Below are 17,609 nucleotides of genomic sequence, written 5' to 3' on the forward strand. Positions count from 1 at the left end.
CTGCCCCATACCTGCCATGCTTATAGATGCCCTGCCCCATACCTTCTGTAAGGTTTGGACCCACACACACAGAGGCTTTTGCTATAGGCTTTATTTTACAAACTGTAAGGCTGCCAGCTCTGCTCACATGGCTGTAACACCATAATGGCTCACATGACTGTTATACCATAGTGACTATGATACTATCTGGTTTGCTGGAAAGGGCGCCCTCTAATGTCAGCAGTGTTGCATAGCACTAAACATTAACAAAACATAACAAACATCTTATAACAGGGTTGCTGTTGAACACTACACCTGCCATGCTTACAGATGCCCTGCCCCATACCTGCCATGCTTATAGATGCCCTGCCCCATACCTGCCATGCTTATAGATGTCCCCGCCCCATACTTGCCATGCTTATAGATAATGGTTTTCCTGTAGTTACATGACACATCTCAGCCTGTATAATTTGTTCGGTACAAAAGCAAGTGCTGTATTTCTCAAACCGAAATTCTTTCATTGCCAGACGAATGGCTACAGGTGGACCAGGGTGCAAATGGGGCGGAGGCAGAGGCACCACCGGCTCCTGCGCAGGATCCCCAGCTGCCGGATGATGAGGCAGTGGCAGCACCCCAAGCAGGGCCAGCAGCACTTCCACCAGCGCCAGCAGCACCCCCAGGAGCATGTGATGCTGCCTCCCAAACTGGGGGGACAAATTTATTTTTGGACCTCCTGCAAGAGGTCCGCCAAGAGATGGCTCAAATGAGCCAGAACATGGCGCTTATGAGTCAGGACATTGCCCTTATAAGGCATGATATAAGGGACATTCAGGAGGCTGTCCTGGCTGGTTCTCCTCCTCCTCCTTCTCCTTTTTCTCCTCCTCCTCCTGCTTTCATATAAGTGTGGAGTGCACCGTTGTGCAATTTTGTTAAATTAAAATCATCATTTTCAATCTTCAACATTTGGATTTTATTTCATTTAACTACTGATCAGATGATACTTGAAGTCGTGTAACATTACATAGTATTTTAGTAGATTCATTACATTTACACAAAAATATACAGTATATTCATGTTAATGTGGGATACAAAGCACCCAGATGTTATCTGTTCATATTTATTATTAGTTGTGGCTTGTGTTTGTAAGATAGTAGTAACATATAAAATATAGATTGTACTTTTAGGTACTTTTTTTAGTGCAGTAGTAGATACCATTACCTGTCAACCAGAAGTAATGTAAAAAATCACAGACATGTTTTTAAGAAACTGGCAAAATGGGAGCCTTTTTCACTTGGGAGAAAACACTTGTAGCATAGCGGATAGGAGGTTCTCTAACAATGTAGGGCATGTGTGTAGCAGGCAGTGTACTCAGCCAAACTGCATGGGAATTGGTCTTCCCATTGACTGCAATGCAATTCAGCGAATTTTGCAACCTGTTTGGGAATTTTGCCACAAAGCAAAACATGGCAGATTAACTTAAAGGGTGGTTCACATTTAAGTTAATTATTAGCATGTAGTAGAATGGCCAATTATAAGCATAGTAACATAGTAAGATAGGTTGAAAAAAGACATACGTCCATCACGTTCAACCTTAATGCCTATATCTAACCTGCCTAACTGGTTAATTAAGAGTAAGGCAAAAAAACCCCATCTGAAGCCTCTCTAATTTGCCGCACAGGGGAAACAATTCCTTCCTGACTCCAAGATGGCAATCAGACCAGTCCCTGGGGCAACTCAGTCCCTGAGTTATCTTCCATAACCATGTATTCCCTCACTTGTACTGAGAGCTATCCCCCCTACCCCTGTATTCCCTCACTTGTACTGAGAGCTATCCCCCCTACCCCTGTATTCCCTCACTTGTACTGAGAGCTATCCCCCCTACCCCTGTATTCCCTCACTTGTACTGAGAGCTATCCCCCCTACCCCTGTATTCCCTCACTTGTACTGAGAGCTATCCCCCCTACCCCTGTATTCCCTCACTTGTACTAAGAGCTATCCCCCATACCCCTGTATTCCCTCACTTGTACTGAGAGCTATCTCCCCTACCCCTGTATTCCCTCACTTGTACTGAGAGCTATCTCCCATAACCCTGTATTCCCTCACTTGTACTAAGAGCTATCTCCCCTACCCCTGTATTCCCTCACTTGTACTGAGAGCTATCTCCCATAACCCTGTATTCCCTCACTTGTACTGAGAGCTATCCCCCATACCCCTGTATTCCCTCACTTGTACTGAGAGCTATCTCCCATACCCCTGTATTCCCTCACTTGTACCGAGAGCTATCTCCCCTACCCCTGTATTCCCTCACTTGTACTGAGAGCTATCTCCCATAACACTGTAGTGATACTAAGCAACTTTACAATTGGTCTTCATTATTTATTTGTTCACAGTTTTTGAATTGTTTGCCATCTTCTTTTAACTCTTTGCAGTTTTCAAAAAGGGGTCACTGACCATGGCAGCCAAAATCCCCAGCATTCCAACTCTATGTTAGCAAGCCCATGGTTGCTAAGGTAATTTGGAAACTAGCAACCAGATAACAGGAACCGCATGCGTTAATTTGCACATAGAAATAATACTAACGCATGATTCACACTTAGACGCGCTAAATATCGCATTAGGCTATGCAAAAATTAACCCCTACTTGGGGCAGGCGGTAATTATAGAAAAGTGCAGTAAATGAGCTTTTGGCAACACAATATGGACTTTGCAGTGGGATTTATTTAAGTCTGTGTTGGCCCCAGAGTGATGCAGCCGCCAGTTTGCAGGGAAATGGGCATTTTCAGAACAGTAGTTTTCCGAAAGTAATGCCGTGTATGGCTAATATGGCGTGCGTTTTTTTTGCACACGGCGACTATTTGTGCGCGATGCGTTGATGTGATGCGTCCAATATAGCACGAAAATAGTCTTCGCGACTTAAATAACGCACACAGCATCGCGATAACATTTTTACCGCATGCTTTAAATAGCGCTCGTTTTAACGCACTTTAGTGAATCGGCCCTCATAAATAAAAAAAATGAAGACCAATTGCAAATTGTCTCAGAATATCACTCTCTACATCAGCTCGGGGGCAACATGCTGCTCACCAACCCCTTGGATGTTGCTCTCAGTGAAAAAGGTGCAACCCACAAACAAAACCACCTGTAGAATGTGACTTAGTTGTGCACATAAGCTTTAGCGCCAATTAATTTTGCCACGCGACAAAAATTGCGCCACGCGACAGATTAGTTTCGAGAATTTTTCGCCATTTCGCGAATAATTTGGCGAAACGGGACAAATTCGCTCATCACTATTTACAAAAGCAAATCTCTCCGCGAAAATCAATTAACATGACCTATAGGCAACTTTTTATGTACATTCATATTTTGAGGAGTCGTTTTTTAGTGTCAGTGTCACTTTAATATTGTTGATTATTAAACTAGAAACTATCCACAGGTTATCGTGGCGAATATTCTGTCGCCTCCATTAAGTCCGCTATAGTCCGAATCCAGCAGGACATTCCTGAGCTTAAGGCTAGAAAGGACTTGTAAATAGTTTATTTTTTAAAGAAATCTTTTATTATATTATTTATGGTTTTGTAAATAGTTTTTTTTTTTTTTTTTAAATACTCTTTTATGACCTTAGTAAAAGATATTTTTTTTTGTATTTTTGATTTGCGGTATGTATTATTATTTTGGGTTCATTGATGGTATTCTATACTTTCATGCCTGGTTTTCATGTATTTCTCCTCCACTCTTACATTTATCATAAACAGCATCAATGTGCCTTATTTTTCAACTCACTTATAGTACATATGTTTCACTTATCAGTTCACTTCATTGAGGGGTAAGGGGAGAAGGAAACGCTAATGAAGAGTTAATCTCAAGCTACAGGCATACCTTCAGTTGGAGTTTGAACTTGGAGTTTGTTAGCAGTTACAAATAGCGATTAAATGGTCCCACAGTGCCAGGGGCCCATCGGGGCTGCCACCTGGGGGTGAAGCACAGGTTCACAGGGGGGAGAGCATAAGAAGTAGTCCAGTGGAGGCAACAGCTGGGAAGCGGGAGGAGAGGGCTGGTGGGGGCCACAGCTGGGGAGTGGGAGGAAAAAATAGTTTTTTGGGTTTTTTTTTTTAAATACTCTTTTATGACCTTAATAAAAGATATTTTGTTTGTATTTTTGAATTGGGGAATGTATCATTATTTGGGGTTCATTGATGATATTCTATACTTTCATGCCTGGTTTCATGTATTTCTCCTCCACTCATGGTCCAACAAATAGTGGAGGTGCAACCCAGGCCCAAGACAACTAGGGACATTTTTAAAAAGGTCTTTTTTGGATGAGTTCATGGTCAGTTCAATGTGATGTATATATGGAGAGATAAATAGCTATATAAGTTCTGATTAGACCATGCAAATATAGCATTTTACTTAGCAACCAACCAGCCCTCTGGCATTAGCCCGAGCTGAAAACGGTCAAAGAGAGATGACTGCCGCAGAATATACGAGTCATGACAACTCCCCAGGAAGCCTGAGTTCACACTTATGCGCTGGTGGGAGTCGCACACCACCTGCACATTCATAGACTGTGTCTGCTTTCTGTTCAGAAACTTCTCTGTAGCACGCGGAGGTGTAATTAATAAATGGGTGCAGTTGATTGCACCCAGGCAGTTTGAAATCCCTCCAAGTCCATAAAATCCAGCCTTCACCCCTTGCCACACCTCGGTTCTAGATCGGAAGCATACAAAATGCTTCCCTTGCTGGGCAATTGCTCGTAGGACTGGTTTGAGGATGCATGATAGGCTCGGACGACTTAAACCTATCACGCGTGCCACGGATGGCTGAAAATTCCCTGTGGCCAGAAAATGCAAATCTGCAAGCAACTTAATAATGCCTGACATGGCCTTTAAGCGGCTCAAGGTCAATTGCAATGCAAGAATAAATGGCCAGTATTGCCTGTCTGTTTAGCCGGAATAGCTCCCGGACATCGGCATCGTTGAGTTCTTGCAGGACAGATCTCAACCGGAACTGACGCGGCTGATGAATTCTTGGAGGCCTGGCCTGAATTTGTCTGCGCCCAGAAACTGCCGCAGCAGTGGCTGCCAAAAGCAGGAGCCAAAACATTTTTAGGTCTGTCAGCTCTCTCTTTCTCCTGTCGCAATAACTACTAAAAACAGGAAAGCATGATGGGTAAAAATTTATGGGATATTTCCTGTCCCCCTGAGAATTTTCTGACGAAAAAATAAATTAACGCCACTACATACAGTGAGTGAGTGCGATAACTGGCGATCAAATATTTTTGCGCCAGAAAAATCGCAATATTATATTTGTGGCCGTTTAGTAAACTGGTGATAACATATTTGCGTTTATTCTGTCTATAAATTGTGCGACTAAATTTAACACACTTTAGTAAACGGACCCCTATGATTGGTTTCATAAGTCAGGATTTTTTTTAATTTTATTTCAATAATTTTTATTTGCTTTTTTAACTTGGATGTCAGAACAGAGCATTTTCATATTGAACAGCTTATATCCTGAAAGAAAAGGGAGAGAAAGGGGGAAGAAAGAAAGAAAGTGGTCCCATTTTGATAAGCAATGGGGCAAAAGAATGAATGGGAAAGAAGACAGCATAATAAACTTGTCAGGATATTTTTTAAGGACAGCTTTAGGATAAATGCTTTCACAAAATTTGTCACAAATGCTGTTTGGAAACTCAAATTTAATGTTTTAAATTGCAGAATTAAAGGCACAGCATGAAGAAAAACTCAAGGAAGCGCAAGTGAGGTGAGATGAATATAACATGGAAAGCTAAATGTGCACAGTTATGACTAAATTAAGACCAGAAAGCTCCAAATTATGGGAAGGCCATCTCCCATAAACTCCATTATAACAAAATAATTACAGTTTTTAAAGTTGATTTCCTTTTTCTTTGTAGTAATAATATATCACCTTGTACTTGATCCTCATTGGTCACAAAAGATTTCTGTTGTGTTAAAGGAGAAGGAAAGGCAAAGTCACTTGGGGGTGCCAAAATGTTAGCACTGGTGCTGTTCTCTCCTATAAGAGGCACCAGCCCGGGGTAAAAGGTAGGCTATTTAAGTCACTTGGGGGTGCCTAACATTTTGGCACCCCCAAGTGACTTTGACTTTCCTTCTCCTTTAAATCAATTCTTAAATCTTTTTTAGTAGACTTAAAGTATGGGGATCCATTGTGGATAATAGGTGCCATACCTTGGCACCACCAAGTGACTTTAATCGCTCACCTTGTACCCCGGGCTGGTGCCCCTGTTAGGAGAAAACAGCACCAGCCCGGGGTACCTGTAGCGAGTGCTTCCTCCTTCCTACTCGCGCTGCTGCTGATTGTCCGGGACAGGCGCATGCGCAGTACAGTGAATAGCCGACTTCACTGTTAAAGTTCGGCTTTTCACTCTACTGCGCATGCGCGCACATCGATACAGGAAGGAGGAAGTGCTGGCAGCTACCCCGGGCTGGTGCTGTTCTCTCCTATAAGAGGCACCAGCCCGGGGTAAAAGGTAGGCTATTTAAGTCACTTGGGGTGCCTAACATTTTGGCACCCCCAAGTGACTTTGACTTTCCTTCTCCTTTAAATCAATTCTTAAATCTTTTTTAGTAGACTTAAAGTATGGGGATCCATTGTGGATGATAGGTGCCATACCTGTATTATAATCTGTTCTTTCAAACTGCTTCCTCTGTTTTTTTCAGCCTGAGAGAAGTGGAGCTGATTAGAGGTTGGCCGAAAACAGGAAAGCAGGTGGTTTCAGGCCGACCTCCGACCTGCTCTGCTGCATGTGCTTGCAAGCCAGCAGATGCTGTGCAGATCAATGGAGTGGCGTACAGGAGCAGATCTGCTTCTCTCAGGCTGAAAAAAAACGCCAGGCTGAGGCAGCTTAACCAATGCTCCATGGGGCCTTGCCCTTAACCCATTCAAACTCTGTTAACTTGGAAACAATGCAAAAAGTATGTTTCCTGTTTTATTTTGGGAGACACACTCTGATCCTGAATGTAGAGCATTCATATATATTGTACATGGATGTACTGTAATATGATAACTTAACTAGCCAAGTTAAAAGTCAGCTAGTTTAAATTCAATGTGTTTTTCTTTATTAAAGTGTTGAGAGTGAATTCCAGGATCTGGACGATCAAGAGCAAGAAGTAAGTATTATGGCATAAATTGCATAGTTTTAAATAACAGAAATGTTTGTTGCTGAGTACTGCTTATAATGCCATTCTCCTCAATGTATTAATAATAATATTAAAAACTACAGTAGGAGGCAAATGATCTGGTCACTTTTTCAGATTGGTTAGATCAGTACCCCTCTGTTATAGATTTATTACATTCAAGGTGCAGTAACTTTAGGATACAGCAGAATCCCAGCATATTTTGAAGGATTAAGCTGAATCCTTGCTGGGTTTGGATTTAGTTTGGCAGACAAATTTACATAATTTTTAGAGCTCTAAATTTGGCACGGATAATGTAATTTTGGTCTTTCAAATGTAAATAGGGTTCAGATTCAGTTTGGTATTTGGAAGATTCTGCGTTCTGCAAAATTAAAAAAAAAATTGGAATTTGTACCTCCTAAGAACAGCGTACTTACAGGCGGATTTTAATTTATAGTAATGAACTTCCCTCAGCAAACAGGATTAAGGAATTATATATGAAGTTGGCACTACATTTATCCTGACGTGTTGTGTGTGTAAGTTGGCACTGTATTTATACTGCGTGTATTGGGGCATTATAGATGGAATTAGCACTTTATTCTGCAAGGTGTTATGGGATGTATGAAACTGGCACTTATCTTGAATTTTGTTTTGGGGTATTATATATGAAACAAGGTGTTCTGGGATGTATTTTACATGAAATTGCTGCTGCGTTTATCATGCCACTGGCTAACTTTTTGCCATACCAGTAAGATTAGTTTGATTTATTATTATTGTTGTTGTTATTATTATTGACACATATTTATAAAGTATCAACATATTCCATAGCTTTGTACAATAAATGGGTGCACACAACCTATATGAGAGGAAAGAAGGGCCCTGCCCTTAGGTGGTCAGTATATTTAAAGGAATATTATCAAGAGAAAACAGGTTTATTTCAAAACATATCAGTTAATAGAGCTTCTCCAGCAGAATCCTCCATTGAAATCCATTTTTCAAAATCACAAACAGATTTTTTGATATTTTATGTTGAAATTTCACATGGGGCTAGCATTTTCTTAATTTCCCAGGGATCTATGTGACCTGTGCTCTGATAAATTTCAGTCTCTTTACTGCTGAGTTGCAAGTTGGATATTTCCCCCCTCCCAGCAGCCGATCAGCAGAACAGTGGGAAGGTAGCAAGATAGCAGCTCCCAGTAGATATCAAAATAGCACTCAATAGTAAGAAATCCAAGTCTGGCTTGCGACTCCTCCAGTTACATGGGAGGAGACACAGTATGTTAGTAACAGTAAGTTACCTGAAAGCAGTTCTGATGTGTAGCGCTGGTTTTTTTTGAAAGCTCAAATGCTCTAAGATGGCTGCCTCCACACCAATATTATGACTAAAAACAATACATTTGTTAGTTCAAGAATAAAATTGTAAATGGTAGAGTGAATCATTTGCTATTGAAACAGTGCAATTTAGAAATAACAAGTATACCATAAAAATCATGATTTTCTTTTTTTCTCATGTGTTTCTTAATCTAAAATGTAATCCTGTTTATGTGTGCTGTAGTCTGGGCATAGCCAATAGCTTCCTGAAAAAATTACACAGTAGCAAAACTGTGCACTTTAGCATTTGCTCTTTTTGCTTCTTCACTGCAGCTGATTGCTGGTTTTAAAAACAAAATATTTTTTATATAGTTCTTTTTGAAGTAAGGTTTTTGTTATTTAAGTTATGTACATGTGCAGAAATGTTTTTATTAATATTTGTTTTTATTCACAGTTAAGTGTGAATTGCTTAACACCAAATGTGTCTGGTTCTAAAAAATATGTGTCTCTATAAGTTGCAGGATAATGAAAAGGATAATAAAGAAACTGGCAGTGACATGGAAGTATGCAGCATGGTAAGACTGCGGTGATTGTTCCATTGGTGTAGAAAGATATTTGCACAAAGTGATGTTGGCATGGAAATTAACAATGTTGATGCAGAATAAGCTTAAAATCTGTATTTTGTTTCTTTTTAAAGGATTTGAGCGAATGTGATCCAGAAGAATTCTTTTGCAACCAGGAGCTGTTTGATTTCTTGGTAACTCTTTACACTTATTTTTCAATTATCTTTTTGCTGCAAGCTTTAAAAAGACTTTAACATGAAAAATGTAAATTCCCATATAAATATATATACTGCTTTTATGCATCATTTAAGGAGACCAGCCCTTTGTTAAAAGTGAAAACCTGACAACTTGGTGGGTATTCTGCGAGTACCTGACCAGATGCAGGATTATACCATACCATACCAAAATTTTTATCGCAGTTTTCCTAAAAATGTTTTTTCTCTGTTTCACTGGGTTTTTTAGCACATTTAAACTGTTCAAAGCAATGTACAGATGTATATCTTGCTCAGCTTCTTCCTAAAATGGTAAATCCCAATTAGTTTGTACCTCCTATAGCCATTCACTAATCATTAATTGCGTTAAGTTGTGTCTTGCAAGTCGTCTTGCAAAAGCTGTCTCATAGTGTACACATAAATGTCATTAAAGGAGAATGAAATGTCCCATTTTTAAAAAGTGATTTGAGAAGAGGAAGACTAACAAGGCATTGTGGGGATTGGGGTCTGGGCTCAGACCCCCCCCAAGTTCACCAAACTGTGGGGACAGGAATGGGCCTGAAAAATTTGTATATGCCATGCCCACTTTTTGGCCACTCCCTCATTGCCGTACACCCACTCAGACACATTTTAATCTCAATACATTTCCTTACAAAAGCTTCAAAATAATTTTATACATATTACCAGACCCAAAACCATAATGCAAGCAAGTTTTCAAAGATTGGTAACCATACACAGAGATAAGTTGTGTTGATGGTTTTGTGGCCCAAGTTTTAATGGACCAGAACAAACAGCATTATTACAGTTCCTTTAGTTCTTTTTTTGTGCAAAGAAAAGTAAAAAAAACCTATAAACATGCCTTGTGTTATGAGGCATTTAATGTAAGGGTTTGCACTGTGTACATTCTGTTATTTGAACAAATAGTACTGCTGTAACCTGGCTGACTAGGGATATTTGTTAATGTTATGTTGTAAATCCCTGCAGAGTCATCCAATACTAAGAAGAAAGATAGTTTGAAACAATCCTTCTTTCAGAGAAAATGTGGGCAGCATTAACAGCTGCAGCCTAAGAAAACAGTGAGGGGATAATGCTAAAGCACCCAGACTTTTCCCTTCTGTCCCAGAATAACAACAATTGGCTGGGGGATGGATACGATGCCACAGGGACAGCCAGAGATATCTTTTAGAAGCAAGGAAGCTTGCTGGGGTCAATTTTCCACAGAGACAGGGAATCTGAAAGGTGGTCAGGGACAGATGGTAACCTTAGTCTGGGCTGAGTGTAGCTGATTACTGTATATAGATTATTTATGTAATTGTATATATTTATAACATTAATGTATATTGGAAGGCTCCTTAGAATTATATTTACTTTCATTATACAAAAAATAATAATTTTGTGTGAGCATCCCTTTTAACAGCAGACTAATAACAGTTTTTTTTGCCTTTTTTCCTTAAAACCCATTTAATATTATTTTTTCCCTTCTTAGGATACTTACAAAATAAATAAAAAGGAAGATGTCACATTTATCCTTAAAGTGACTGAGAAATTCTCTGAAGTCCTGGTACACCACAAGAAACAGTTTGAAGAAGCAAGAAAAAAGGTATTCCATTTGTAGAGAGTATGGATGCATGTGTGCACACTGTAAATGAGCACATGGGTTTGTATGCTAAGTATTCTTAATATAAGTTTATTTCACATGGGGAATTCAGTTCCACATGTTGCAGGATATAAATTATTCTGTGACTTTGATATTAAACTTGCTACAATCCTTTAGAGGCTCTGGAACACCTTTCAATATGGAAGCTCTGCCCTCTACAGCATTTCCTTGTCTGTGGCATCACCCATAGAGCACAAAATGAGGATTAGAACAAAGTGATCATATAGTATCCTATTTCTTAGGGAGGGATGACTTGTAGAAAGATAAAGGATAAGTTAGGAAGTATTCTAACAAGTGTGCTTACTGTGGAAGTCAGTGAATGAGGAACCATGTAGCACAATGAGTTGAATAGTAATACACCCTAAGCAAAAGGAACCATCTTCCACTGCTGAAATGAGGCCCAGAGACCAACACTCCTCCAATTAATTCCCCCTGGCAGACATATAGGATTCCTGCAAACTAGAGGAACAATAATATCAAGGACTGCCGCATACTAACCTGTGGCTTGGCTACACATAGACTATCTGTGGTACCTTCTATGTCTTGAAATAGCACCAACATATTGTGCTAATTGCTCAATAAAAGTACTAGTAAATCAATTCTCTGACCTCTATTCTTCTTGTCTGCTAAATATATCATATTATGGCTTGTGGGTCAACAAGGCCTGTTACAGGCACCTATCATAGTCATTTCCGTCAGCAAATAAAATCCACACTCTAGTTGCGGGAAGCAATACTATACTACACAGCTATGGGATCCTTTATCCTGTAACCTATTATCCAGAAAGCTCTGAATTATGGGAAGATCATCTCCCATAGACTCCATTTTAATCAAATAATTAATTAAACTCACTTTTATCTGATTCATTAAGAATTCTTCTGCTTAATACATACAGATGAAGTGCTGGGTTTCCCAAAACTTAACTAGTTACAAGATAACACAGGCTATGCTTTTTGTGTTATCTTGTGCCATCTCCCTGCTGTGTCATGGGAAAAAAGCATTCTTAGGGCTCTGGCACATGGGAAGATTAGTCGCCCACAACAAATTTCCCTGTTCGCGGGCGACTAATCTCCCCGAAATGCCATCCCACCAGCAAAAATGTAAATCACCGGTGGGACGGCATACGCAGTGCCGCGATTTCCCTGCAATCGCGGAAGTTTCCTATCAAGGCAATTTACATTGCGAGGCATTTCAAGGCAATTTACACCGGCGATTTACATTTTTGCCGGTGGGATGGCATTTTGGGGAGATTAGTCGCCTGCTAACAGTGAGATTTGTCGCGGGCGACTAATCTCCCCGTGTGCCAGAGCCCTTAGGCTGTTATACTGTTTTCAGACAGCAGGTGGTCCACTTTGACACCACTGTATGTTTCTGGAATGTGGTAAGTGCTAAGAGTGATTAAGATTACCCCCTGGTAAAAGCAAATAGAGCACTAGTCTCTGCTGTGGGTAATTACACACTGGGCTGTTTCTGGGCAAATCCAGTTGGTACAACGTACATCAGGCACATAATCATATGTATGTATGTATAACTTTATTTATAGAGCGCCACAAGGGTATGCAGTGCTGTACAATCTTACAATATACACACTTACACACAGGGAGGACAAGTGTTATAATAAATAAATACAATAAATATATATAAATGCACAGGGAATAAGTGCCATGTGGTATGAGACACAGTAGGAAGGAGGTCCCTGTCCCGTAGAGCTTACAATCTAAGTGGTTGGGTAACATACAGGTACAAATTGGGGATATATACAGTACAAATAATGCTATTTGGGTGGGGGAGATGTGCCCAACTGATAAATACATTGTAGGCTTTACATGCAATTAAGGAAGAAAGAAAGAAGATCAAAACACTGAACCACCCACAGCTGTATTGATTCATAGACTGAATGAGATACACTCGGGTGCAGGCACATGTAGCCAATATACGCATGAAGACGCGAGATAATGCAAAGTCTCGCGTTTTTATGCATATATTGGCTACATGTGCCTGCACATATATATATATATATATATATATATATATATATTAAGGTGCAAGGAGCTGTAGTATTAGTTTACTCCTGCACAGCAAATAATATATATACAGATCTAGCAGTAGAGTAATAAACAATATTGTGATCTAAGAAATAAAACAATTATAAGGGTTTGAACTTGCAACCTCTCTACTTATTATAACATAATTTTTTAGAACTATACCCCTGTTTGTGTTCACACCTTGTAAAGCACGGCATTCAATTTTGGTACTATATAAACAAATAAATACATTCATACACCCCATTGTACATATTCACTTACTCACTGAGCTACAAGAGCACATGTATGGTATGGGTTTAATATATAACGCTGCATACTGATATTTATATATGCGGAACCAGAGAACACATATTGGTGTTTCTCCTATAGCTTTTAACTTTCACCAGTAATTCAAAGGCTGCATCCATATGAATAGATCATTACACTTCTGCACATTTAAATAATCTGTGACTGTCTGTACATTGTTCTAGTCTCCAGAGCTAACATTTAATTAGCATAGAAGCCAAAGATCATAAGCATTCCAGTCTTGGGTTTTACAATGTGTACTGAGTGACTAATGCTCACTATGAGCATCTAGTGGTGACCTTTTCATTGCAGTTTGGGTTAACTAAATTAGTTATCTTGTGGTATCACAACTGGTTGTAACCAGGCACCTTATGGGATGCCCAGCGCTTCATCTGTATAATATACATTTAGCCCCTTAAATGTATATTGAAGCAGTAGAATTTAATGAATCAGATAAAAGTGAGTGTATTACTGGCCAGACCAGGGACACACAATCCCTGCTTTTCTTAAAGGGAAGGGCACATCTTGGTAGCTTAATGCACAGAATGTCTTAATGTCCTATATATATTGATAATGGGTGAGTGCAGAGAATCTGTTATTGTTGTCTATATGAATTATGTGGTCATAGCTTCATTGCACCCGAAGGTTTAAAATTTTGTGGTGACGTAGTGGGCCAGTTGGCATAGTTGTCTATATATAAGTACATATCTTGTAGTAGTGTATTTTGTTTTATGTTTTTGAAGGCATTGGCTGAAGATGAGAAACGCAAGACTGTAGAATTGAAACTAAAGGCAGAAGAGGTACAGCGCAATGTTGAAGAAAAAAAACGTAGAGCTGAAGAAGCACAATATACTTTAGATAAAAGGCAAGGACTTCAAGGTGCAAAAAGAACAGCTGAAGAAGCAAAGCGTAGAATAATAGCAGTAAAACTTAGGTCTGAGGAAGCAAAACGTACAGTCAAACAAATACAGCAGAGGAATGAAATGAGACGCCTCAACCAAAATGTTCAAACTAGAATCCGAACAAGAACTAGAGGTAAAATCTGTCTCGATACCTGCAGGCATTGCATTGGGGTGTTTGTTTATTTATTTAGTTTGATGTAATAACTTATTAGTCTGTGCTTGTAGGGATGCAGCGAATCCCGGATTTGGTTCAGCATTTGGCTCAATCTAAGTCTTTTTCAGCTGGTTTCAGACTTGGCCAAATCCAAATGCCTGTCCAAACCACATCTCAAACTTTCAAATCACGTAACTTTTGTCCATGCTATTTTTTCTGCTTACTACCCACACGGTAGTGGTTCAGATTCTGCCAAATCCTTAATGAAAGATTTAGGAATTGGCCAAATCCCAGAATAGCGGATTTGCTGCATCCCTAGCTGCTTGTTCTGCTAGATCAGTGCTGTCCAACTGGCGGCCCGCGACCCCCCTCTGTGTGGCCCCCCACCTGTCTGGCTGCTTTGATGGTTTACCTTTATGTGAGATTTAAATTGTGTCAGTACTGAGATTAACTGGCCCCCTGCATGGTTCTCACCTCAGATTTAGGCTGTAATATCCCTGTATTGTTTAAAAATGCAATCCCCTGTACTGTTCACACCTCTTAATCCCTGCATTGTTCACCCCCTGCAGTGTTCACACCTCAGGCTTGGGCTGTAATCACCCACATTGTTCACCTGTTCACACCTCAGACATTGTAGGTACTACCTGGACTATGCTGCCTGTGTGTATGGCGCACACACAGGGAGCATAGGGTAGGCACATTATGGCACATAGGCAGCATAGGGCAGGGAGGGTATGGCACACAGGCAGGGCAGGCAGAGCATGGCACACACAGGCAGCTAAGGGCAGGCAGAGTATGGCACACACAGGCAGCATAGGGCAGGTAGAGTATGGCACACACAGGCAGCATAGGGCAGGTGGAGTATGGCACACACAGGCAGGGTAGGGCAGGCAGAGTATGGCACACACAGGCAGCATAGGGCAGGCGGAGTATGGCACACACAGGCAGCACAGGGAAGGCAGAGTATGGCACACACAGGTAGCATAGGGCAGGCAGAGTATGGCACACACAGGCAGCATAGGGCAGGCAGAGTATGGCACACACAGGCAGGGTAGGGCAGGCAGAGTATGGCACACACAGGCAGGGTAGGGCAGGCAGAGTATGGCACACACAGGCAGCATAGGGCAGGTGGAGTATGGCACACACAGGCAGGGTAGGGCAGGCAGAGTATGGCACACACAGGCAGCATAGGACAGGCAGAGTGCTGCCTGTGTGTGCCATACTCTGCCTGCCTTTTGCTGCCTGTGGGAGGTGAACCTTGCAGGGGTTTGTTAGCAGTTGGTAATAGCCAATAAATGGTCCCTAAGGTGTGTAATTATGTACTGGGGGTTGCTGTGCTATCCACAGGGTAGGAGGAGGCATATGGATTTAAGACTATATCTTAATATGATATAAATATAATTCTTTCACATATGACGGTTGATATCCCTGCAGTAAGGACCAAGCAATTGGGTTTTTGCTGCACTCCCACCATTGTGATAAAATAGGTGTGGTCTGAAGTGGGTGTGGTTTAAAAAGGGGGAGTGGTCAAAACTGGCTTCCATTAGCGGCCCTCCACCGTGTATGCTAGAGAAATTCCGGCCCTCGGCACCGCAGAAGTTGGACAGCACTGTGCTAGATCATAATATATATGTGCCTCAGTAGGAAATACAGTTTAAGGGGAACTGCTCTAGATGCTTTTCTGCAGATCATGTTTAATTGCAGCTATTGTAGTGGTATGTTTGGTTAAATATTAAGAAAAAATGTTGGGTTAAAAGCATATTCCCAGTTTTGTGTTATGTGCTATACTGTGCTATACACTATAACATCTTCTTTTAGATTTTTCAGCTTTTTTTTTATTACATTTTGTCAACTGGTGCAACTTATTTTTGTTTTCATTTAGGTCGTAAAAAAAAATTTAATGCACAACAGAAAAAACAGGCTTTTCTTGCAAAAGCACCTGCTCTGAACCAGAGATTTTTATCAACTTGTTCCTCAAATTTAAATCCAGGTAACTGTCTTATTTCTAAAAATTATAGTTTTCAGTATCTATTTCTCTCTTGTTGAAGATCTCCAGATATTATGATATGATATACCCATGTAAGTAAAAATGCCTCCCCAATTGCAAGGCCTTGGCACAGTATCTGGGTACCTGATTTAAAGTGATACTGACACCAGAAGTTTGTTTTTTTTCCTTTTGCTCAATGCGTTTTTTGTTAAACATTCTTGCAAGGTACATTCAGTAGGTATTGTACAGTAGGAGTATATAAGCATGCAGTATTACAAGATTTACATTTATTTGCATTTCCTGTAGGGGGATTTAAATTAAACTGTTTTTAAATATATCATAATATTGTCTTTGCATGAGCTTTGTAATTTAGCCTTAAATGTATTTACCCTATGCTTTTAAGTTACCTATCTGTTCCTCTATGAGGGGGCTGCCATATTTGTGCAGCAGGAGTCTGTTAGCATTAGAAGCTATAACTGACAAACTGAGAAGTGACAGTCAGGTTGGCAAAACAGTCAGGTTTAGGAACTTTATTTAACAATTACTTACAAAAGCAAACCTGTCGGTGAAAAATGATCAACAGGACCTATAGGTAACTTTTTATGTACATTAAAATTTTGAAAAGTAATTTTTTTCATGTCAGTATCACTTTAAAAGAGCCCCTTTGGCAGAATGGCTAGATGTTGTTTTTTCTGGGGCTGTATGGCTGCCAGTGGCAAACGGTGACAAAACATAATGGATCCAATATTATGTTTAACAGTTGCTAAGGTGTGTTTTTCATCACATGCTGCTCTTTTTTTCAGCAAAGAAACCTTTGGTGATTGTACCAAGAGAGTTAAAAAATTACTGCATTAGTCCCTGTTACTTGTTTTCAAAAGGCCTTTGGCTTTGCTTTGAATACCTTAGATGTTAATGTTTTTGATCAAAGGTCTAAGGTAATGCTTGCTCCTTGTGACTTTTACATGCAGATCATGTTTGTGCAATCAACCTGTCATCATGTAATGGTTAACGCTTGTGACAGCCAAACCTTTCTATGCAGTGAATATGAGGCCATTGCTTTTATGGCCAGCATTCATGCAGCTCTCTGAGAAGTTTTCTTGGTCCTCCAGATCTTTAAATATTAAACTGATAGTCGAGTGAAACCCAATTTGTCTCTTACTTCTCTTGCAGTTTCCAAACACAGATTTCCAGATCTTACTTTAACAATTCCCCTTAATTTCCATTTCTGTATGACAATATGTACAAAAGCAAGCTGTAGGTGTTTTGCAATTTTTTTAAAGCATTCCTATGCTTTGAGGTGTCAGATTTAATTAAAGGAACAGTAACATCAAAAAATGTATATATTTCAAAGAAATTAAAC

General features: G+C 40.1%; 1 protein-coding gene across 2 annotated transcripts in view; it reads left to right on the plus strand.

The window, feature by feature from the left end:
• LOC100486588 overlaps positions 1–17,609 on the plus strand; it is a 75,927-nt gene that overhangs the window by 34,241 nt on the left and 24,077 nt on the right. For both annotated transcript variants that reach the window (XM_012965507.3, XM_031903762.1), the window contains exons 10-16: positions 5,694–5,739; positions 7,085–7,127; positions 8,960–9,019; positions 9,142–9,201; positions 10,706–10,819; positions 13,950–14,241; positions 16,145–16,252. In XM_012965507.3, coding sequence (XP_012820961.2) covers positions 5,694–5,739; positions 7,085–7,127; positions 8,960–9,019; positions 9,142–9,201; positions 10,706–10,819; positions 13,950–14,241; positions 16,145–16,252 — 723 coding nt within the window. The remainder of the gene's footprint in view (positions 1–5,693; positions 5,740–7,084; positions 7,128–8,959; positions 9,020–9,141; positions 9,202–10,705; positions 10,820–13,949; positions 14,242–16,144; positions 16,253–17,609) is intronic.

Source organism: Xenopus tropicalis, chromosome 6 (assembly GCF_000004195.4).
Source record: "Xenopus tropicalis strain Nigerian chromosome 6, UCB_Xtro_10.0, whole genome shotgun sequence".
NCBI classification, from domain to species: domain Eukaryota; kingdom Metazoa; phylum Chordata; class Amphibia; order Anura; family Pipidae; genus Xenopus; species Xenopus tropicalis.